The sequence below is a fragment of the Tursiops truncatus genome, chromosome X (assembly GCF_011762595.2).
Source record: "Tursiops truncatus isolate mTurTru1 chromosome X, mTurTru1.mat.Y, whole genome shotgun sequence".
NCBI classification, from domain to species: domain Eukaryota; kingdom Metazoa; phylum Chordata; class Mammalia; order Artiodactyla; family Delphinidae; genus Tursiops; species Tursiops truncatus.
In genome coordinates this window covers 1,146,190-1,164,664 of record NC_047055.1, presented here as the reverse complement: position 1 = coordinate 1,164,664, position 18,475 = coordinate 1,146,190, and the positions used below count along the sequence as shown (strand labels likewise).

Here is an 18,475-nt window from a genome sequence, read left to right as displayed (position 1 = left end):
GATGGCAACACTCTCCAATTGATTTACAGATTCAATTCAATCCCTATCAAACTCTTGCTGGCTTTTTTGAAGAAACTGACAAGCTCATCCTCAAATTCATATGGGGCAGACCGGGAGGACTGCTAAGGGGTATATGGGGGCTTGCTTCAAGGGTGATGAGAATGTTTTGGAATCTGGTAGTGGGGATGGTTGCACAACTTTGTGAATATACTAAAAGTCATTGAATGTTACACTTTACATGAGTGACTTACATGACAGATGAATTATAGGTCAATAAATCTGTTTAAAAAGAAAAGGAGGGCTTCCCTGGTGGCGCAGTGGTAGAGAGTCCGCCTGCCGATGCAGGGGACACGGGTTCGTGCCCCGGTCCGGGAAGATCCCACGGGCCGCGGAGTGGCTGGGCCCGTGAGCCATGGCCGCTGAGCCTGCGCGTCCGGAGCCTGTGCTCCACAACGGGAGAGGCCACAACAGTGAGAGGCCCGCGTACCAAAAAAAAAAAAAAAAAAGAAAAGGAAACCAAGGGAATGAAATCCTCCGATTCAGGGCCGCGGTGGCTGGCTGGGGAAGGGGCCAGGTGTAAATGGCCGACAGCCTCAAGTCCTCGTGCTGAGCATCTGCATGTTATTAGCCGCGGGCCCTCCGGATTAAGGACCGTCGGGGGGAGAGTATCCTGAGCCAGGACCGCGAGTCCCCGGCTGGTGTGCGCCCTAAGGATTGGGACACCGGAGGCCGCGCACCGGCGGCAGGTGGCCCCGGGCGCGCCTCCGAGCACCGGGGCGGGGTCTGCGCGTGCCCCGGGTCCTAGGGGGTGTGTGGCGCGGGGGCGCGCGGGTCCCAGGGTTGCGGGAGGCGGCGGTCCGGGGCGGGGGGTGGCGGGGGAGAGGCGCGCGCCGCGGACGCGGCCATTGCGCGAGGGGGGTCGGCTCGCTGGGCGGGGACCCGGGCCGCTCACGGGGGCCCGGGCTAAGCACTGGGCCTCTCCCGGCCCCAGGGAGGGGCGGCCCCCGCCCGCGAGCCCTGCCGCTCGGCCCTCCCTGGGCGCCCCCGCCCGGCGCGGTGGTACGGTCCGGGTTTAAAAGGCCCCGGCGGCCGCGGGCCGGCCCAGTGTGTGGGCGGTGGCGGCGGCGCGGGCGCGCGGGGTGTAAGGCGAGGGGTGCGGCGGCGGGGGCGCGCGAGTGGGGCGGTGTGGGGCTCGAGGGCGCGTCCACGTGGCCGGCGGGCGGCCACCCGGAGCCAGCGGCGGCGGAGGGACAGGTAGGTGGCCTCCTTCCCCCCGCCGCCTGTGCGGGGCCGGCCTGCTCGGCGGCCCTGGGCTCCGGCAGCTCGGGGATTCGGCTCGGCCTTTAAGGGGTCGGGCCCTGCCCCTGCCTCTCGGGCGCCGGCCTGACTGGTCCTTCGTGCCCGGCGCCGGTAGGGACGGTCCGTCCGCGGCTAGCCCCCGGCCCGATGGGGACCCTTTGTGGCGGAGGAGCGGCCCCTGCAAGGACTGCTGCGGCGCCTCCATCCACTAGGGTCCTCGTGGATCTGCCGGGGGGGGGGGGGCAATCCCTGGTGGGGGCAGGGCGAGCCGGGCAGGCAGCACCGCGCGGGGCGTTGGGGAGCGGGCGCTAGAGCCAGGTCTCTGCGAGGGTCTGTCCCCACCCTCGGGCTCTGCTGGCAGGGCCGTAGCAGAGAGGCTGGGTGTGCCTGTGATGCCCGAGGCTCCCGGTTACAGGCTGAGGTTTGGGATGGGCACTTGGGCTGCAAATTCTGCCTTTCCAGGTCTCCCTCCCGACCTGTCCCATCCCCATTCTTAGGCCTGTATTCCTGTGCGGTGTGGAGGAGGTGAGGGTGGCATGAGGCCTCCCTTCTCCGTCTTCCTTTCTTCTCTGGCTCTTGCATTAAGGATCCAGGATGCGGACCTGACAAAAGAGCCCCAGAGAGATGATCAGCCTGAGCTGAAACTTTGCAGTTCCAAGCTGGGTCTTCTCCTTGTTCTAGCAAATGCATTTTTTCCCCTTTCCTTGGTTGCTGCCTTGGTTTGGTTCCCCGCACCCTCCCCAAGCTGAGTAACTTGGTCTCCCTTGGGGCTTGGGCACTGAGAGGGTATCGCTGAGCCCTGCCCCCTTGGCTGCCACGACACTTCTCTGCTGTCTTTGCTGCCTGGCGCTGGCCGAGGGCTGGGTGTGGCCTAGGGGTGAAGACCCAGCCAAGCCTAGTACTGCTCCTGTGGTCCCCCACCCCGTCTCCCCAAAGTCTCAGCTGTGTTTCAGAATGCTGCTCCCCTTCCATAGGGCTCCTTGGGCCCCCCTGCATCTCCCCTTCCCCAGCTAACGTGTGGATTCGGAGGGAGAGCCGCGCAGGGCTGCCTGGGCATCCGTCTGGCTGTGCCTGAGCAGAGCCTGACTTATGTCTGTCTCTGTGCTTTGCTCTGGAGGCAGGCGACTCGGCTTTGTGTTCCAGCCCGTAGGCTAGGCAGGCTCCTCCTGGACAGCCAGCAGACGGAGGCCCCTGGGGCGAGGAGGCAGCCGGGGCCAGGAAGGTGGAAGTGGCAGCCCTGGTTCCCATCTGGTCTCAGGCTTTGATGCCTCAGACCTCTGTCCTGGGGTGGTGTCCTGACAACAATTTGCGATTGTTCTCTCCCTACCTTTTCTCCTTTCCCGAGCTAGGGTGTGAGGCACGTCTGTGGCCTTGGCTTGCCCACGGTTGGGTTGCTCTTGTGTGCGGCTGGCCACCCTCAGCTCTGGGATCTGGTGTTTGGCTTCTCCTTCCTGGAGGGCCCCCCACCCTGCCTTTCCTAGCATCTGGCTCTGCTGCCCCCTTGGGTGTGGCCCAGCTGAGGCGAGGCCTCCTGGCTCCTTTCCAGCAGTGGGTGGGGGATGATTGATGGCCCCCAAGTCTGCCTGTGCTCTCTGCTCACTCGTGCGCCCTGGCGGAGGCCCCTCCTCTCTCCCAGCCGTGGTCGCCATCTGGGGCTCTGGTATGGTGGTGGGCGACTGGCCTCCACCCTCTGTGGCGTGGCTCTCGGCCTGCTGGGGGCCCTAGGCCAGGCAGGGCCGGAGGCGGCTGGGCGCCCTGGGCCGGGGGCCTCTGACCGGCACTCCCCGTCTCTCCTCAGGCCCACCCCCGGGGCAGCTGCCGGCCATGCCCGCCGTCGGCCTCCTCCTGCTGTTCCTCCTTGCCGTGGGGCGGGCCCTGGGTGGCAGCACGCCCTTCCCTGCCTTCTCAGTGACGGACACCTCGCTCACCCATCTGGCCGTGCACCGGGTGACCGGGGAGGTGTTTGTGGGTGCGGTGAATCGCGTCTTCAAGCTGGCCCCCAACCTGACCGAGCTGCGGGTCCACGTCACGGGGCCCGTCGAGGACAACGCTCGCTGCTACCCACCCCCCAGCATGCGTGTCTGTGCCCACCGCCTGGCGCCTGTGGACAACGTGAACAAGCTGCTGCTCATAGACTACGCAGCCCGCCGCCTGGTGGCCTGCGGCAGCATCTGGCAGGGCATCTGCCAGTTCCTGCGCCTGGACGACCTCTTCAAGCTGGGCGAGCCGCACCACCGCAAGGAGCACTACTTGTCGGGGGCCCAGGAGCCGGACTCCATGGCGGGCGTCATCGTGGAGCAGGGCCAGGGGCCCAGCAAGCTGTTCGTGGGCACCGCCGTGGATGGCAAGTCTGAGTACTTCCCCACGCTGAGCTCCCGAAAGCTCATCGGCGACGAGGACGGTGCCGACATGTTCAGTCTGGTGGGTGAGCCCGCCCACCTGCTCGGGCTCTCGCAGGCTGTCCGGCCCCCAACCCCTCCCCCACCTCCCTTCTCGCCCCTCTGAAGAGCCAGCTCCCGTGCCCTCCTGCCTTCACTCTGTCCTGGCTCTGCCTCTGGAGCCTTTCTGGCCTGGGGTCCTGTGACCACGTGGGTCGGGGGCAGGGAGATTGTGAGGGAAGACCCCCGGGGGCCATGTTGTGGGCGCAGGGCCAGGCTGGGTGGCGGGGGCCCAGGGGCCACGGTTGGGGAGGTCGAGGGTGGACCTAGGCCTCGTCCCAGGCTGTGTCCTCCACCTGCTCCCCAGGTGTACCAGGACGAGTTCGTCTCCTCTCAGATCAAGATCCCCTCAGACACGCTGTCCTTGTACCCAGCCTTCGACATCTACTATGTCTACGGCTTCGTGAGCGCCTCCTTCGTGTACTTCCTGACACTGCAGCTGGATACCCAGCAGACACTGCTGGACACGGCAGGCGAGAAATTCTTCACGTCCAAGATCGTGCGCATGTGCTCGGGGGACTCGGAGTTCTACTCGTACGTGGAGTTCCCCATCGGCTGCTCCTGGCGCGGCGTGGAGTACCGCCTGGTGCAGAGCGCCCACCTGGCCAAGCCCGGCCTGCTGCTGGCCCAGGCCCTGGGTGTGCCGGCCGACGAGGACGTCCTCTTCACCATCTTCTCTCAGGGCCAGAAGAACCGGGCCAGCCCGCCGCGGCAGACCATCCTCTGCCTCTTTACCCTCAGCAGCATCAACGCCCACATCCGGCGCCGCATCCAGTCCTGCTACCGTGGGGAGGGCACGCTGGCCCTGCCTTGGCTGCTGAACAAGGAGCTGCCCTGTATCAACACCGTGAGCCCTCACCCGCCCCACCCCTGCCCCCGGGCTGGGCCCTCTGCCCCTTCCTGGGTGTGCGGGGCCAGCCCAGGCGGTCGTACGGCAGCTGATGGGCCGCCGCGTGTGCCAGCCTGGGCTCAGTCTTGGGAACAACAGCTTAGCCCGGGGTCCCCCGCCCCCGTCCTCCTCTCCCTGCCTCTGCTGCTACCCACCACCTCTCTGTGTGGACCAGCTTGCTCTCCCCGCTGCTGCCTGCTCGCCTCCCTCCTCAGCCCCCGATTTCCTGTGGGGTCCTGGGGCAAACAGTTGGTCTTGGCTGGTAAGGAGCGAGCTCCAGATTCTGCTCCCTCCTAGAACGTGGGCTCTCATTGCCTCTGTCCAACTGGTGCCCCAGGCTCTTACTCACGCGTCCTCCTCCTGTCTCCCCAGCCCATGCAGATAAACGGAAACTTCTGCGGGCTGGTGTTGAACCAGCCGCTGGGCGGCCTGCACGTGATCGAGGGCCTGCCCCTGCTAGCCGACAGTACTGATGGCATGGCCAGTGTGGCCGCCTACCCCTACCAGCAGCACTCTGTGGTCTTCATCGGCACCCGCAGCGGCAGTCTGAAGAAGGTGAGCCCCGGAGCGCTCGGCGTGTGGGCGTCAGGGCGCACTGAGATGCAGACGAGGGCTGGGGTCAAGAACGTGCGGCTGAGCCCTGCAGCACCTTGGATGGGGCCTGGCCCCTGGGGGAAGGGGGACTTCCCAGGCTGGGGCCCAGGAGCCCAGCTGTGCTCCACGGGTGGCCTCTCAGCCACCCATGCTTGCAGTGCCACCGCCCGCCGTGGCCTGAACCGCTGGCTTCCTGTGGCTCTGGGGGCAGACCGGGCCCACCTCCGGTGCTCCCTACTGGGAGAGCAGGAGCCGTCGTTGCTGGGTCCTCAGTCGAATGAACGAGGAGACAAATGTGGACCTAACCCTCCTTGCCCTCTTGTCCCCTCATGGGCACGGGGGCTGCAGTGCCGGCAGGGCCGCAGCTGCTCCTGTTCCAGGGTGTTCTGAAGGGACAGGAGTCAGGACAACTGCCGCATTCCCTTCCTGCTCACCTGGGGGATGTGGGGCTGTCCCTGGGGGCAGGTTTGTGAAGGGAGCCACCGAGCTCTTGGGGCCTGGTCTGCTTCCCTCCTGGTCCCCGTCTTGCATTTGTCACAGCTTTATTGGGGTGTAAGTGCCGTGTCACAACCCCCCCTCCCCGTTTAAAGCATACATCTCAGTGATTTCAGTAAGTCCGCGGAGTTACTCGAGCATAACCGCTATCTCATTCCAGGATGTTGCCATGATCCTAAAAATCCCTTCCCTGTCCCCCAACTCTGGGCAACGCTCATCTCTGTCTCTATGTCCTGGGAGCTTTTTTGGATTGGCTGTGTCACACCCAAGGGCCTCCAGGGGGCAGCCTTGGCGTCCTCCTTCCCTGGTCTGTGAGAAAGGGGGCGGCGGGCAGGCTGGGTCCCTGGCTCGAGAATAGGACGCCTGGGAGCGTGGGGTGCTGCTGTGGCGTCAGGTGGCTGGTCTCGTGGCCCAGGTACGGGTCGACGGCTCTCAGGAGGCCCACCTGTATGAGACGGTGCCTGTGGTGGACGGCAGCCCCATACTCCGCGACCTGCTCTTCAGCCCCGACCACCGGCACGTCTACCTCCTGAGCGAGAAGCAGGTGGGCCCGGCAGGTGGTGCGGCGGGGTGGGACGGGGGTGGGGCGGGTGCTGACACGGCTGCCCCCAGGTGAGCCAGCTCCCGGTGGAGACCTGCGAGCAGTACCCAAGCTGCGCCGCCTGCCTGGGCTCGGGGGACCCGCACTGTGGGTGGTGTGTGCTGCAGCACAGGTGAGGAGCCGCCCGAGTGCCCGCTCCCCCGAGCTGTGCCCCTGTGGCCTCCCCCTCCCCGCCCTTCTACCTTCTCCAGCTAGCGAGTGGAACCTCTACCCCGAGTGACATCCCTCGGACCCCAGGGGGTGAGGCCGAGGCATGCGGCTGCCTGGTGCCGTGGGCTGGGCCGGCTGTCCCCTCCGTCCCCCCCAGGCCCCCGCTGCACTCCCGCTCCGGGCCTTGCTGGGGCAGCTGTGGGATGGGCCTGGCCTGACCCCGCGCAGATGCTGCCGCCATGGGGCCTGTCCAGGTGCCTCGGCCCCGCGTGGCTTCGCCAAGGAGCTGAGCAAGTGTGTCCAGGTGTGGGTCCGGCCCAACAATGTGTCGGTGACGTCGCCTGGGGTGCAGGTGAGTGGTGCGGAGCGTGCGGGTGTAGAGGCCCGTGCACACGTGTTGGGGGCGCTCCCAGCTCTGGGCCCTCTGCTTCCCCCAGCTGACCGTGGCCATAAGCAACGTGCCGGACCTCAGTGCGGGCGTGAGCTGTGCCTTCGAGGAGGTGACCGAGAGCGAGGCCGTCCTGCTGCCCTCTGGAGAGTTACACTGTCCCTCGCCTTCCCTGCAGGAGCTCCGGGCTCTCACCCGGGGGCACGGTCAGTGGCTGGGCCGCGGGGGGCAGGGCTGCTCTCCGTCCACGGCTCACGTGTGGCTCCCCTGGGCTCGCTGCAGGGGCCGCGCGCACCGTGCAGCTGCAGCTGCTCTCCAAGGAGAGCGGCGTGAGCTTTGCTGGGGCTGACTTCGTCTTCTACAACTGCAGCGCCCTCCAGTCGTGAGTACCGGCCCCCCGACCCCGTCCCCGTGTCTCTGTTGCTCGCGGTGTCGTGTAGGCCTCAGGCGGGCCCCGGTGCCTTTTGCCTTTGGCTCCCCGTGTGTCCCGCAGGTGGGACGGTGAGGGGCCAGGCCCGGTCTTCCCCGTGATTTCTTCTTCTTTTTTTTTTAACATCTTTATTGGGGTATAATTGCTTTACAATGGTGTGTTAGTTTCTGCTTTATAACAAAGTGAATCAGTCATACATAAACATATGTTCCCATATGTCTTCCCTGTTGCGTCTCCCTCCCTCCCACCCTCCCTATCCCACCCCTCCAGGCGGTCACAAAGCACCGAGCCAATATCCCTGTGCCATGCGGCTGCTTCCCACTAGCTATCTACCTTACTACGTTTGTTAGTGTGTATATGCCCATGACTCTCTCTCGCCCTGTCACAGCTCACCCTTCCCCCTCCCCATAACCTCAAGTCCGTTCTCTAGGTTCCCCGTGATTTCTGAAGCCTCTCCCCTCTAGGTGCATGTCCTGCGTCGGCAGCCCTTACCCCTGCCACTGGTGTAAGTACCGCCACGTGTGTACCAGCCACCCCCACGAGTGCTCCTTCCAGGAGGGCAGGGTCCACAGCCCCGAGGTGAGGCGCGCGCCGCACGCGAGGGGGCTGGGCTCTTTTCTGCCTTTGGTCTTGGGGTTTTCTTGGAGCCCCCTTAACCGGGGGCCAGCCCAGCTGGCTGATGGGCGTTCTCCTCTCAGGGCTGCCCTGAGATCCTGCCCAGCGGGGACCTCCTGATCCCAGCAGGTGTCACGCAGCCTCTCACCCTGCGGGCCAAGAACCTGCCGCAGCCCCAGTCGGGCCAGAAGAACTACGAGTGTGTGGTCCGGGTGCAGGGGCGGCAGCAGCGGGTGCCTGCCGTCCGCTTCAACAGCAGCAGCGTGCAGTGCCAGAACGCCTCGGTGAGGCCCGCCCGCCCCGCCTCCCTCGGGGGTCCAGGCTGTGCGGGGCTGGGCGTGGTGCAGATCTGTGCCCAGCAGACTCTTCTAGAAGCCTCGGCTGACAGTCTCCTGCTGGGGATTTCTGAGCTGGGGGCGGGGCGGTCTGTCACCTTCGCTGGGGTCACGCGGGTCCCTCTCCCCCAGTACTCCTATGAAGGCGACGAGCATGGTGACACCGAGCTGGACTTCTCCGTGGTCTGGGATGGAGATTTTCCCATCGACAAGCCCGCTACCTTCCGAGGTGACCGGCGGGCTGGGGCCGAGGAGCTCGCCTCCTGGGGCGGAGAAGGCGCGTGCTGGGGCCGGGCCCACAGGGGACCCTTCGTCGGGGCCCGTCGCTGCCCCCCAGCGGCGCCTTCTGTGCCCACAGCCCTCCTGTACAAGTGCTGGGCGCAGCGGCCCAGCTGTGGCCTCTGCCTCAAGGCTGACCCTCGCTTCAACTGTGGCTGGTGCATCTCGGAGCATAGGTGCCAGCTGCGGGCCCACTGCCCGGCCCCCAAGACCAACTGGGTGCACCCAAACCAGAAGGGCGCTCGCTGCAGCCACCCCCGCATTGCCCAGGTGGGCCTCCCCACCACCCGCCGCCCTCTGGGTACCCACTGCCTCGGCTCACCCTCCCGCCTCCCCTCCTGCTCCGCAGATCCACCCGCTCATGGGGCCCAAGGAGGGAGGCACCCGGATCACCATCGTGGGCGAGAACCTGGGCCTCACCTCCCGAGACGTGGGCCTGCGGGTGGCCGGCGTGCGCTGCAACTCCATCCCCGCCGAGTACGTCAGCGCCGAGAGGTGAGTGCGGCTGTGCGGGCGCTGGGCCTCCCCGCAGCCTGTGGCCGGGCGCCCGGGCCTGACCTCCGACCTGACCCAACCCCTAGGATCGTGTGTGAGATGGAGGAGTCGCTGGTGCCCAGCCCGCCACCAGGGCCTGCGGAGCTCTGCGTCAGCGACTGCTCGGCTGACTTCCGCACGCAGTCTGAGCAGCTCTACAGTTTCGTGGTACGTGGGCTGCCCGCCCCCTTCCCTCTCCCACTCCTTCCTGGCAGGGGCTGTGGCCTGGCCCTGTTGGGCGCCCGCCGTCTCCCCGCTCCCCTCAGGGCTGCTTCTCCCGTAGACGCCCACGTTCGACCGCGTGAGTCCCAGTCGGGGCCCAGCCTCGGGGGGCACGCGGATCACCATTTCCGGTCATTCTCTGGACGCCGGCAGCAGAGTCACAGTGACCGTGAGAGACGGCGAGTGCCAGTTCGTGAGGTGAGTGTTGCAGGCGGGGGCCGTGGGGCCGGCAGGTGGCAGCCCTGGGCAGCCTGCTCCAAGTCCCCGCTTGCTGGCGTAGGAGGGATGCGGAAGCGATCGTGTGCATCTCGCCTGTCTCCACCCTGGGCCCGAGCCAGGCCTCCATCACCCTGGCCATCGACCGCGCCAACATCTCCAGTCCCGGCGTCCTCTACACCTACACCCAGGACCCCACCGTCACTCGCCTCGAGCCCACCTGGAGCATCATCAAGTAAGGCCCTCGGGAGAATGGGCCTGGCTGGCAGAGGGGAGGCTGGGGGCCAGGCCTCGCCTGGTGACCAGGTGACCTAGGGTTGGGGAGGCCCTGGGCTCCCATGGCAGCCTCGATAACACTCCAGGGCTGGGCTCAGGGTGGTGGGGAGGAAGCCTGAGGCCCCTCACCCCCATACCTAGTGGAAGCACCTCCATCACTGTGAGTGGGACCCACCTGCTGACGGTCCAGGAGCCCCGGGTCCGGGCCAAGTACCGAGGCATCGAGACCACCAACGTGAGTGCCAGCTGCCGCCATCCCACCCCTGACCCTCTGCCCGCTGTGGCCTCACGTGCTGGGCTGCCCACCTTTGTCCCCACAGACGTGCCAGGTGATCAACGACACCGCCATGCTGTGTAAGGCCCCTGGCATCTTCCTGGGGCGGCCCCAGCCGCAGGCCCAGGGTGAGCACCCTGACGAGTTCGGCTTCCTGCTGGACCACGTGCAGACGGCCCGTTCCCTCAACCGGTCCTCCTTCACCTACTACCCCGACCCCAGCTTCGAGCCACTTGGGCCCTCTGGGGTCCTGGATGTCAAACCTGGCTCCCACGTAGTGCTGAAGGTGCCAGTGTGGTGGGCGCCTAGGGCGGGAGGGGCGGGGCGGTGGGGAGCCCTGGCCAGCAGCGCTCTCCATCTGCAGGGCAAGAATCTGATCCCTGCGGCGGCCGGCAGCTCCCGCCTCAACTACACGGTGCTGATCGGGGGCCAGCCGTGCACGCTCACCGTCTCGGACACGCAACTCCTGTGCGACTCCCCCAGCCAGACGGGCCGGCAGCCGGTCATGGTGGGTAGGGGGCAGGGAGGCTGCCCGAGCAGCCTGGGGCGGGGGTGCGGGTCAGCTTACGGCGCCTGTCCCTGCAGGTGCTGGTGGGCGGCCTGGAGTTCTGGCTGGGCACCCTACACATCACGGCCGACCGGGCGCTGAGCCTGCCGGCCGTGGTGGGGCTGGCGGCGGGGGGCGCGCTTCTGCTGCTGGCCATCACTGCCGTGCTGGTCGCCTACAAACGCAAGACTCAGGATGCCGACCGCACGCTCAAGCGCCTCCAGCTCCAGATGGACAACTTGGAGTCCCGGGTGGCCCTGGAATGCAAGGAAGGTGCCTGCATGAGGGTGGGGGTGGGGCAGGTGGCAGGGGCTCCCTCCTCCCTCTCTGCTCACTGTCTCTCACCGGCCCTCCCCAGCCTTCGCTGAGCTGCAGACAGACATCAACGAGCTGACGAACCACATGGATGGCGTGCAGATCCCCTTCCTGGACTACCGGACCTACGCCGTGCGCGTGCTCTTCCCGGGCATCGAGGCCCACCCAGTGCTCAAGGAGCTGGATGTGAGTGCCCCCTGTTGCCTGCCCATGCCCTGTCACCCCCAGGGCCACCTCCACCGTCTGAGATGCCCTGTCCCCCCCGCCCCCAGACACCCCCCAATGTCGAGAAGGCCCTGCGTCTCTTTGGGCAGCTGCTGCACAGCCGCGCCTTCGTGCTCACCTTTATCCACACTCTGGAGGCTCAGAGCAGCTTCTCCATGCGCGACCGTGGCACTGTGGCCTCGCTCACTATGGTGGCCCTGCAGAGCCGCCTCGATTATGCCACGGGGCTGCTCAAGCAACTGCTGGCGGACCTCATCGAGAAGAACCTCGAGAGCAAGAACCACCCAAAGCTGCTCCTGCGCAGGTACTTGGGTCCCCCTCCGCCAGCCCTGCCCCTCCCCTGGGAAGCCCAGCCCTGCCCGGCCGGGGCCCCAGCACCCCTTTCACCCTAGGACCGAGTCCGTGGCTGAGAAGATGCTCACCAACTGGTTCACCTTCCTGCTGCATAAGTTTCTGAAGGTGCGTGCGCTCAAAGGGCAAGCGGGGGGCGAGGGGATGTGAGGAAGCAGTCGGCCGCAGGCGGGCGGCAAGCTGTGTCCCGGCCCTGGCTGCAGGAGTGCGCCGGGGAGCCGCTCTTCCTGCTGTTCTGCGCCATCAAGCAGCAGATGGAGAAGGGCCCCATCGACGCCATCACGGGCGAGGCGCGCTACTCCCTGAGCGAGGACAAGCTCATCCGCCAGCAGATCGACTACAAGACGCTGGTGAGCGGGGGTCCAGGTGCGCAGGGTATCGGGCCTGAGGGGAAGCCTCACCCAGGACCCACCCTGTGGTCCCCCTCGCCCTCAGACCCTGCACTGTGTGTGCCCGGAGAGCGAGGGCAGCGCTCAGGTCCCGGTGAAGGTTCTCAATTGTGACAGTATCACCCAGGCCAAAGACAAGCTGCTAGATGCTGTGTACAAGGGCATCCCCTACTCTCAGCGTCCCAGAGCTGAGGACATGGACCTAGGTGAGGCCCCTGCCCTCTCCTCCTGGGCCCCCCCACCTCCTGTGGCCACGTTACCTTGGCTGGCGTTCACTCTCCCCACCTGAGCTCTGTCCTCTGAGGGCAGTGGGCCCAGGGTCCCAGGGCTCGTGGAGCAGGACCTCAGAGCTGCCTGTGGCCCGCAGAGTGGCGCCAGGGCCGCATGGCCCGCATCATTCTCCAGGACGAGGATGTCACCACCAAAATCGAGTGTGACTGGAAGAGGGTCAACTCACTGGCCCACTACCAGGTGAGGAGCCGGAGGTCGCCTCACGCCCAGGGCCCTTGTGAGCCATGGCCCTGCCCTGAGGCCACAGGAGTAGGGGTCCCGGCCCCTCCCCTCTCTGGCCCCCGCGCCACAGGCCCCCCTTGGGTAGCCGCCCCACACGTGCCCTGCCGGGCCAGGGTAGGCGGTGGCTCAGGCCCCTTGGCTTCTCGGCCTCCTGCATTGCCCCCCTCTCTGTCTCTGGGATTTGCAGGTAACAGACGGTTCCTTGGTGGCACTGGTGCCCAAACAAGTGTCAGCCTACAACATGGCCAACTCCTTCACCTTCACCCGCTCTCTCAGCCGTTATGGTAGGCGTCCTCGGTGTGGGGTCTCTGCTGGCCCCGTGCCCTGCAAGGCTGTGTCGGCCATCGTGGGGAACCCCCAGCCCCACCCCGTCTGAGCAGCCAGCCTGGCTCTGGCGGCCCCCCTGGACCCTGCTCTCAGGAGGTCTCTAGTTCCTTAGAGCCTAGAAGTGCAGTGGGCCCGTGAGAGCAGACGGGCCCCCTCGGCCTGCAGGGCTCCCGGGATGGAGGGGAGCGAGAGCCACGGCGATGGCTGGTGTGGCCCCACTGGCCTAAGGGGCACACCACCCTCTGCCCCAGAGAGCTTGCTCCGCACGGCCAGCAGCCCTGACAGCCTCCGCTCTCGGGCACCCATGATCACGCCCGACCAGGAGACGGGCACCAAGCTGTGGCACCTGGTGAAGAACCACGACCACGCCGACCACCGAGAGGGAGACCGAGGCAGCAAGATGGTCTCGGAGATCTACCTGACGCGGCTGCTGGCCACCAAGGTGTGGGCCTGCCCCGCGCCACCCTGGCCTTAGTGCACGTGCCTTGTAGCCTGGCCTTGGCCCTGGGGTTGGCCTGGGCTGCCTGGGGAAGGGGCCACTGGATTGTTCCAATCCCAAGGGACTTGCTCAACGCTTTTGCCACGGGAACTGCCACCCTGAGGTCGAGGCCAAGCTTGTCTGAGGGGTGGTGGCTGAGCAGGGAAGCCCTACTCGTTGTCAAGCCTCCCCGTCCCCATCTGTCCTGCCGTGGGGACGTCCCGCCCTGGCTCCCCGTCAGCTGGTGTCCTTGCTGCGCCCCTGCAGGGCACACTGCAGAAGTTCGTGGACGACCTCTTCGAGACCGTGTTCAGCACGGCGCACCGGGGCTCGGCCCTGCCCCTGGCCATCAAGTACATGTTCGACTTCCTGGACGAGCAGGCCGACCAGCGGCAGATCGGCGATCCCGACGTGCGCCACACCTGGAAGAGCAACTGGTACTGCCGTGCACCGGCCCGCGGGCGGGGGCGTGAGGAGGCTTGGCTGGGGCTCGGGGACCACGGTCAGGATGCCGGCGGGGGCTTGGCTGGTCACCCTGGCAGGAGAGGACAGCGGCCTGGCACTGATGGTGCCGCCGAGCACAGAGAGCAAGTGCGTCTGATTCCGCAGGTGGGCTCTGCCAGGGCTTTGGGCGTCTGGGATGTGGGTAGTGTGGCCAGCGCCCAGAGGTGCCCTTGGCCCTGCTGCTCACCTGGTGATACCGCTGACACAGGGCAGAGGTAACCAGAAGCCCGGTCCCGGGGTTAGCCGTGCGAGGGGGGCGCGTTGAAACTCACCGAGGACGGAAGACCGTCCACTCTGACTTCTCACTGCTTGAAGTCAGGCAGAAAATTAAAGAAGAGGCTGCCAGCTCTCAGTGTGTCACTCTCGCTGCCTGTGGGCCTGCGGAGGTGAGCGCGGATGGGAGGGTGTGTGCAGGGAGATCGCGGAGCTGCGGGCCTTTGTCCCTCTGTCCAGCCTGCCCCTGCGCTTCTGGGTGAACGTGATCAAGAACCCGCAGTTCGTGTTCGACATCCACAAGAGCAGCATCACGGACGCCTGCCTGTCGGTGGTGGCCCAGACCTTCATGGACTCCTGCTCGACGTCCGAGCACCGCCTGGGCAAGGACTCGCCCTCCAACAAGCTGCTCTACGCCAAGGACATCCCCAGCTACAAGAGCTGGGTGGAGAGGTGGGCCCCAGTGTGTGGGGAGGCGGGGCCGGGACCCCAGGGGACGCGGCTGCTGGCGAGGGAAGAAGGCCCGGAGGCTGGCCTGGCAGCCGGGGCAGGGGCTTTGGCTTCTGTGGCGCCTGCTGGCACGACCTCCTCGGGGCCCCAACAGGTACTACCGGGACATCGCCAAGATGGCGTCCATCAGTGACCAGGACATGGACGCGTACCTGGTGGAGCAGTCCCGTCTCCATGCCAGTGACTTCAACGTCCTGAGCGCGCTCAGTGAGCTCTATTTCTACGTTACCAAGTACCGCCAGGAGGTGCGTGCCACCCCCTCGGGCCCCTGCTCTTTGGCTCTGAGGGTACAGCTGGTGGCAAAGGCAGGGGCGTGGTGGGGGTCAGCGAGCCCAGCTCTTGGACTCCTCACAGTTCCTCCCCCAACCAGGCCCTTAAGGTGGCACAGGTGACACGCTCTGTAGATGCTGGGATTTGAGGGACCCAGTAGAGAAGCCACTGGCTGGAGAGCAAAGTTCTGGTCCGGCAGAAGTTAGGGGCCGGGAGCACACGGAGGGCTGGGTTGACGGGCTGGGGCCAAAGGTAGGCGCGGTCAGCCCACCTGCCCGGTTTGTGGCTGGAGAGTCAGGGAAGACAGATGCGCCGGCTCCAGGGGTGGATTCCTGGCTGGAGATGAGAATGGGTGGGCCCGGACAGGGCCCCGAGCCTGGATGAGCTCCCCAAGGCGGGGGCCATGGGCAGCTGGAGAGGGAGACGTGGCCCAAGAACTTGAGTGGCCCTGGGACATTCAAGAGGTGGCAGAGAAGAGGGGGGACCGGCTGCAGAGTCTGAGGAGGCTCGGGAGGGGCCCCCGAGTGCCAGACGGGTCCTGGAACACGCGTGAGGACCCCCCCACCCCCGCCCTGGGCGTCAGGGAGGAGGGAGCGATGGGCTCTGTCGGGTGCTGCCCACAGTCACGGAAGGTGAGGCCCGAGGTCGCGGAGACCTGGGTGAGAGAGGTCTGGGGTGGGGTGGGGGTTAGGAGGGACGGGAAAGGGGGGCCTCCAGTCCAGACCACCCTGTGGGAGGGGCTGTGTGCTGGCTGTTGGAAGGCGGGAAGAGGTTGTGCAGTCGGAGGAGGGGTTGGGGTCAAGGAGGAGCTGCGGGCCCTTTCGGAGGCCAGCCGCTGGGCCCCTCCCACGTGGGAGGGGTGGGGGGCATCGGGGGTGGGGCTTGGCCAGGAGGAGCCCGCCCCTCAAGAGCCCGGCTCTGGGCCTCTTCCCGCAGGTTCTCACCGCTCTGGACCGAGATGCCTCTTGCCGGAAGCAGAAGCTGCGCCAGAAGTTGGAACATATCATCGGCCTCGCATCCAGCAACAGCTAAGGGAGGTGGACCCCGTGAGGAGGGGGCTTCTCAGTCCTGAGCCGTACTCCCGTGCAGAGGGGCGTCTCCCGCCTGGGTCCCGGGGCTGAGCCCTGGATCGGGTGGCATGAGGTCACCGGGCCAAGATGCCCCTGGCACAGCCGGGCCCCCGTCATTAGTGCCTTGCTTTGGGCCCTGCATGGGGAGGGGGTGACCGGACCAAGCCCCCCACCCCGGCAGCAGCAATACCCCCGCCCTCCTGCCCTCGTGCCGGGGGTTGTGGTTGCCCCTGCCCTCCTTGCTATTTATACCCCAACCACCTATTTATTTAATTTATCTCCACCTCACCGTCGTCTCCATCTGTAAATACGCGCCCCCTCCTCCCCCGGACCCCCTACCCCCCCCCCCCACCCCCGAGGTTGCCAGCCTCACTCACCTTCTCTCCTTGAGCCCTCCCGGCTCCCCTGTGACATGGTCAGCCTTGGCCTAGCCTCTGGCCCCGCCCCCTTGCCCTGGCTGGCCCCACCCATGCCGAGGACGGGGCCTCGGCACCAGCAGTCCTTGGGGCCGGTGAGGCACCGAAGTTGCCCTCGGACGGTGGCTCGGCCAAGGGGTCCCCCTGCGGCCACTGCAGCAGCCCCTCCAGACTTCTCGGGCCGGGACTGTACTCCCTCCCGGGGCCCCGTTCTCTCTGAGCGCCTGGAGAGCTCGAACCAGGCTCCTGCCAGGGCGTGAGCTGGGCCTGGGAGCACCGAACCTCCCTTCTCCGGGCCCTGCTGCTAACCCCCCTCAGTGTGGTCTGCGCGTCCGGACCCCTCATCCTCCGCTGCCCTGTCCTGCGCCCGCCCCGAGGGGCAGAGGCAGCAGTGCCTTACTCCTTTGTCCTTCTGCCTCCTCAGAGGAATCTGGCCCCGGCCCGCGCTCCTGGAAACCCAATTGGCCCCTTTTTCTCTTTTTTGCATGAGGTTTTCTTTGTCCCTGTAATTTTTTTTCCTAATTAAATGTTGAGAAATGGATGCAGTGTGTGGCTTTGTCCTCGGGCAGGTGGCTGCTCCCAGAACGTGGAAGCAGGTGGGGAGGCTGTCGGACTCTGCATGAGCTGCTCGCCCTTGATGGGGGGAAGGGTGACTCGTTGCAGGGTTTCTGAGGACTTGAGGCGCTCTAGGGCGACGTCCAATCCATCGGTGAGTCCTGGTGGCTCCACCTTCAAGACACATGCAGAATCCGCGCCCTTCTCCCCACCTCCACTGCCCCCAACTGGTCCAAGCCGCCCTTGTTGCTTGCCTGGATGCCAGGGTCCCCATTTCTGCCCTGGCCGCTCTCAGCCTCTTCTCAGCTTGGGAGGCACTGGGACCCTCCCTCTTAACATACACGGTGGACCTTGTCCCCACTCTGTTCAAAACCATCCAGGGCTTCATGGCCCCCAAACGCCTTCATATCTGACAACTCTACTGTCCCAAGTGCACTGCAATCACTGTGCTCCTACCTCCCTCCTGCCTCTCACCCTCTTGTGCCACGCACCTGTTCAAGTAAGCCGGGTGGGGAGAGAGCAGGATGCGATGTTAAATAGAGCGGTCAGGAATGATTTCCGGGTGAGCCAGAGGGATCCCCAGAGGAAGAGGGTTCCAGACTGAAGAGAACCAGTGCAAAGGCCTTGAGGCAGTAGCCAGCCTGGCATGTTTTTTTTTTTTTTTTTTAATAAACTTACTTGAGGGCTTCCCTGGTGGCGCAGTGGTTGAGAGTCCGCCTGCCGATGCAGGGGACACGGGTTTGCGCCCCGGTCTGGGAAGATCCCACATGCCGCGGAATGGCTGGGCCCGTGAGCCATGGCCGCTGAGCCTGCGCATCCGGAGCCTGTGCTCCGCAACGGGAGAGGCCACAACAGTGAGAGGCCCGCGTACCGCAAAAAAAAAAAAAAAAAACAAAAAAAAAAAACCAATAAACTTACTTGAGGCAGGAGCCAGCCTGGCATGTTTTTGTTTTTTTTTAATAAACATTTATTTATATTTTTGGCTGTGTTGGGTCTTTGTTGCTGCTCACGGGCTTTCTCTAGTTGCGGCGAGTGGGGGCTACTCTTCCTTGCGGTGTGCAGGCTTCTCATTGCGGTGGCTTCTCTTGTCGCGGAGCATAGGCTCTAGGCACGCGGGCTTCAGTAGTTGTGGCTCGCAGGCTCTAGAGCACAGGCTCAGTAGCTGTGGCACACGGGCTTAGTTGCTCCGCGGCACGTGCGATCTTCCCGGACCAGGGCTCGAACCCATGTCCCCGGCATTGGCAGGCGGATTCTTAACCACTGAGCCACCAGGGAAGCCCCTGGCCTGGCATTTTTGAACAGTTAAGGAAGCCAGTGAGGCTGAACCACGATGAGCAAACGAAAGGGTGGGAGTGGAGAATATTGGAGAGGAAACGGGCTGGATTACATCTGGCGTTTTTCTTTTTTTGGCTGCACTGGATCCTCGTTGTTGGGTCTTCGTTGCTGCGCGCAGTCTTTCTCTAGTTGTGGCGAGCGGAAGCTACTCTTCGTTGCAGTGCACAGGCTTTTCATTGCGGTGGCTTCTCTTGCAGAGCTTGGGCTCTAGGCGCGCAGACTTCAGTAGTTGTGGCGCGCGGGCTCAGTAGTTGTGGCACATGGGCTTAGCTGCTCCGTGGCATGTGGGATGTTCCCGGACCACGGATTGAACCCGTGTCCCCTGCATTGGCAGGTGGATTCTCAACCGCTGCGCCACCAGGGAAGTCCCTCACATCTGGCTTTTCAGGCCACTGTAAGTTCTTTGGCTTTGTCCCTAAGAG

At 65.4% G+C, this 18,475-nt stretch overlaps 1 protein-coding gene across 8 annotated transcripts; it reads left to right on the top strand.

Moving 5' to 3' along the window:
- Nucleotides 1–1,006: 1,006 nt before the first annotated feature.
- On the top strand, nucleotides 1,007–16,704 carry PLXNA3 (plexin A3). 8 transcript variants are annotated; one of them, XM_033849203.2, is made up of 33 exons: nucleotides 1,015–1,254; nucleotides 3,098–3,720; nucleotides 4,045–4,584; nucleotides 4,999–5,181; nucleotides 6,131–6,259; nucleotides 6,328–6,428; nucleotides 6,695–6,818; nucleotides 6,904–7,060; nucleotides 7,137–7,236; nucleotides 7,749–7,863; nucleotides 7,983–8,183; nucleotides 8,367–8,463; nucleotides 8,593–8,783; nucleotides 8,863–9,008; nucleotides 9,095–9,215; nucleotides 9,331–9,467; nucleotides 9,550–9,720; nucleotides 9,903–9,996; nucleotides 10,082–10,321; nucleotides 10,400–10,543; nucleotides 10,621–10,855; nucleotides 10,941–11,083; nucleotides 11,170–11,426; nucleotides 11,515–11,581; nucleotides 11,677–11,823; nucleotides 11,909–12,068; nucleotides 12,230–12,333; nucleotides 12,563–12,659; nucleotides 12,954–13,144; nucleotides 13,448–13,617; nucleotides 14,138–14,350; nucleotides 14,502–14,652; nucleotides 15,614–16,704. In XM_033849203.2, exons 2-33 carry the CDS (start codon nucleotides 3,124–3,126, stop codon nucleotides 15,707–15,709), a joined length of 5,619 nt encoding a protein of 1,872 aa, XP_033705094.1. In that variant the 5' UTR covers nucleotides 1,015–1,254; nucleotides 3,098–3,123; the 3' UTR covers nucleotides 15,710–16,704. The 8 variants fall into 8 exon arrangements, 7 of the variants coding, with proteins under 7 accessions (XP_033705097.1, XP_033705091.1, XP_033705093.1 ...); XR_012329269.1 differs by having other exon boundaries at nucleotides 1,011–1,254; nucleotides 8,367–8,783; nucleotides 13,025–13,144; XM_033849200.2 differs by having other exon boundaries at nucleotides 1,012–1,254; nucleotides 8,367–8,783; nucleotides 11,212–11,426.
- The last annotated feature ends 1,771 nt before the right edge of the window (nucleotides 16,705–18,475 follow it).

Excerpts from the sequence above, each read along its gene's own strand:
- PLXNA3 (XM_033849199.2), top strand. The coding sequence starts at position 3,124 with ATGCCCGCCGTCGGCCTCCTCCTGCTGTTCCTCCTTGCCGTGGGGCGG. Across the intron at positions 7,061-7,136 it reads GGCTCTCACCCGGGGGCACG|GGGCCGCGCGCACCGTGCAG; the intron begins GTCAGTGGCTGG and ends GGCTCGCTGCAG. Across the intron at positions 13,145-13,447 it reads CGCGGCTGCTGGCCACCAAG|GGCACACTGCAGAAGTTCGT; the intron begins GTGTGGGCCTGC and ends GCGCCCCTGCAG.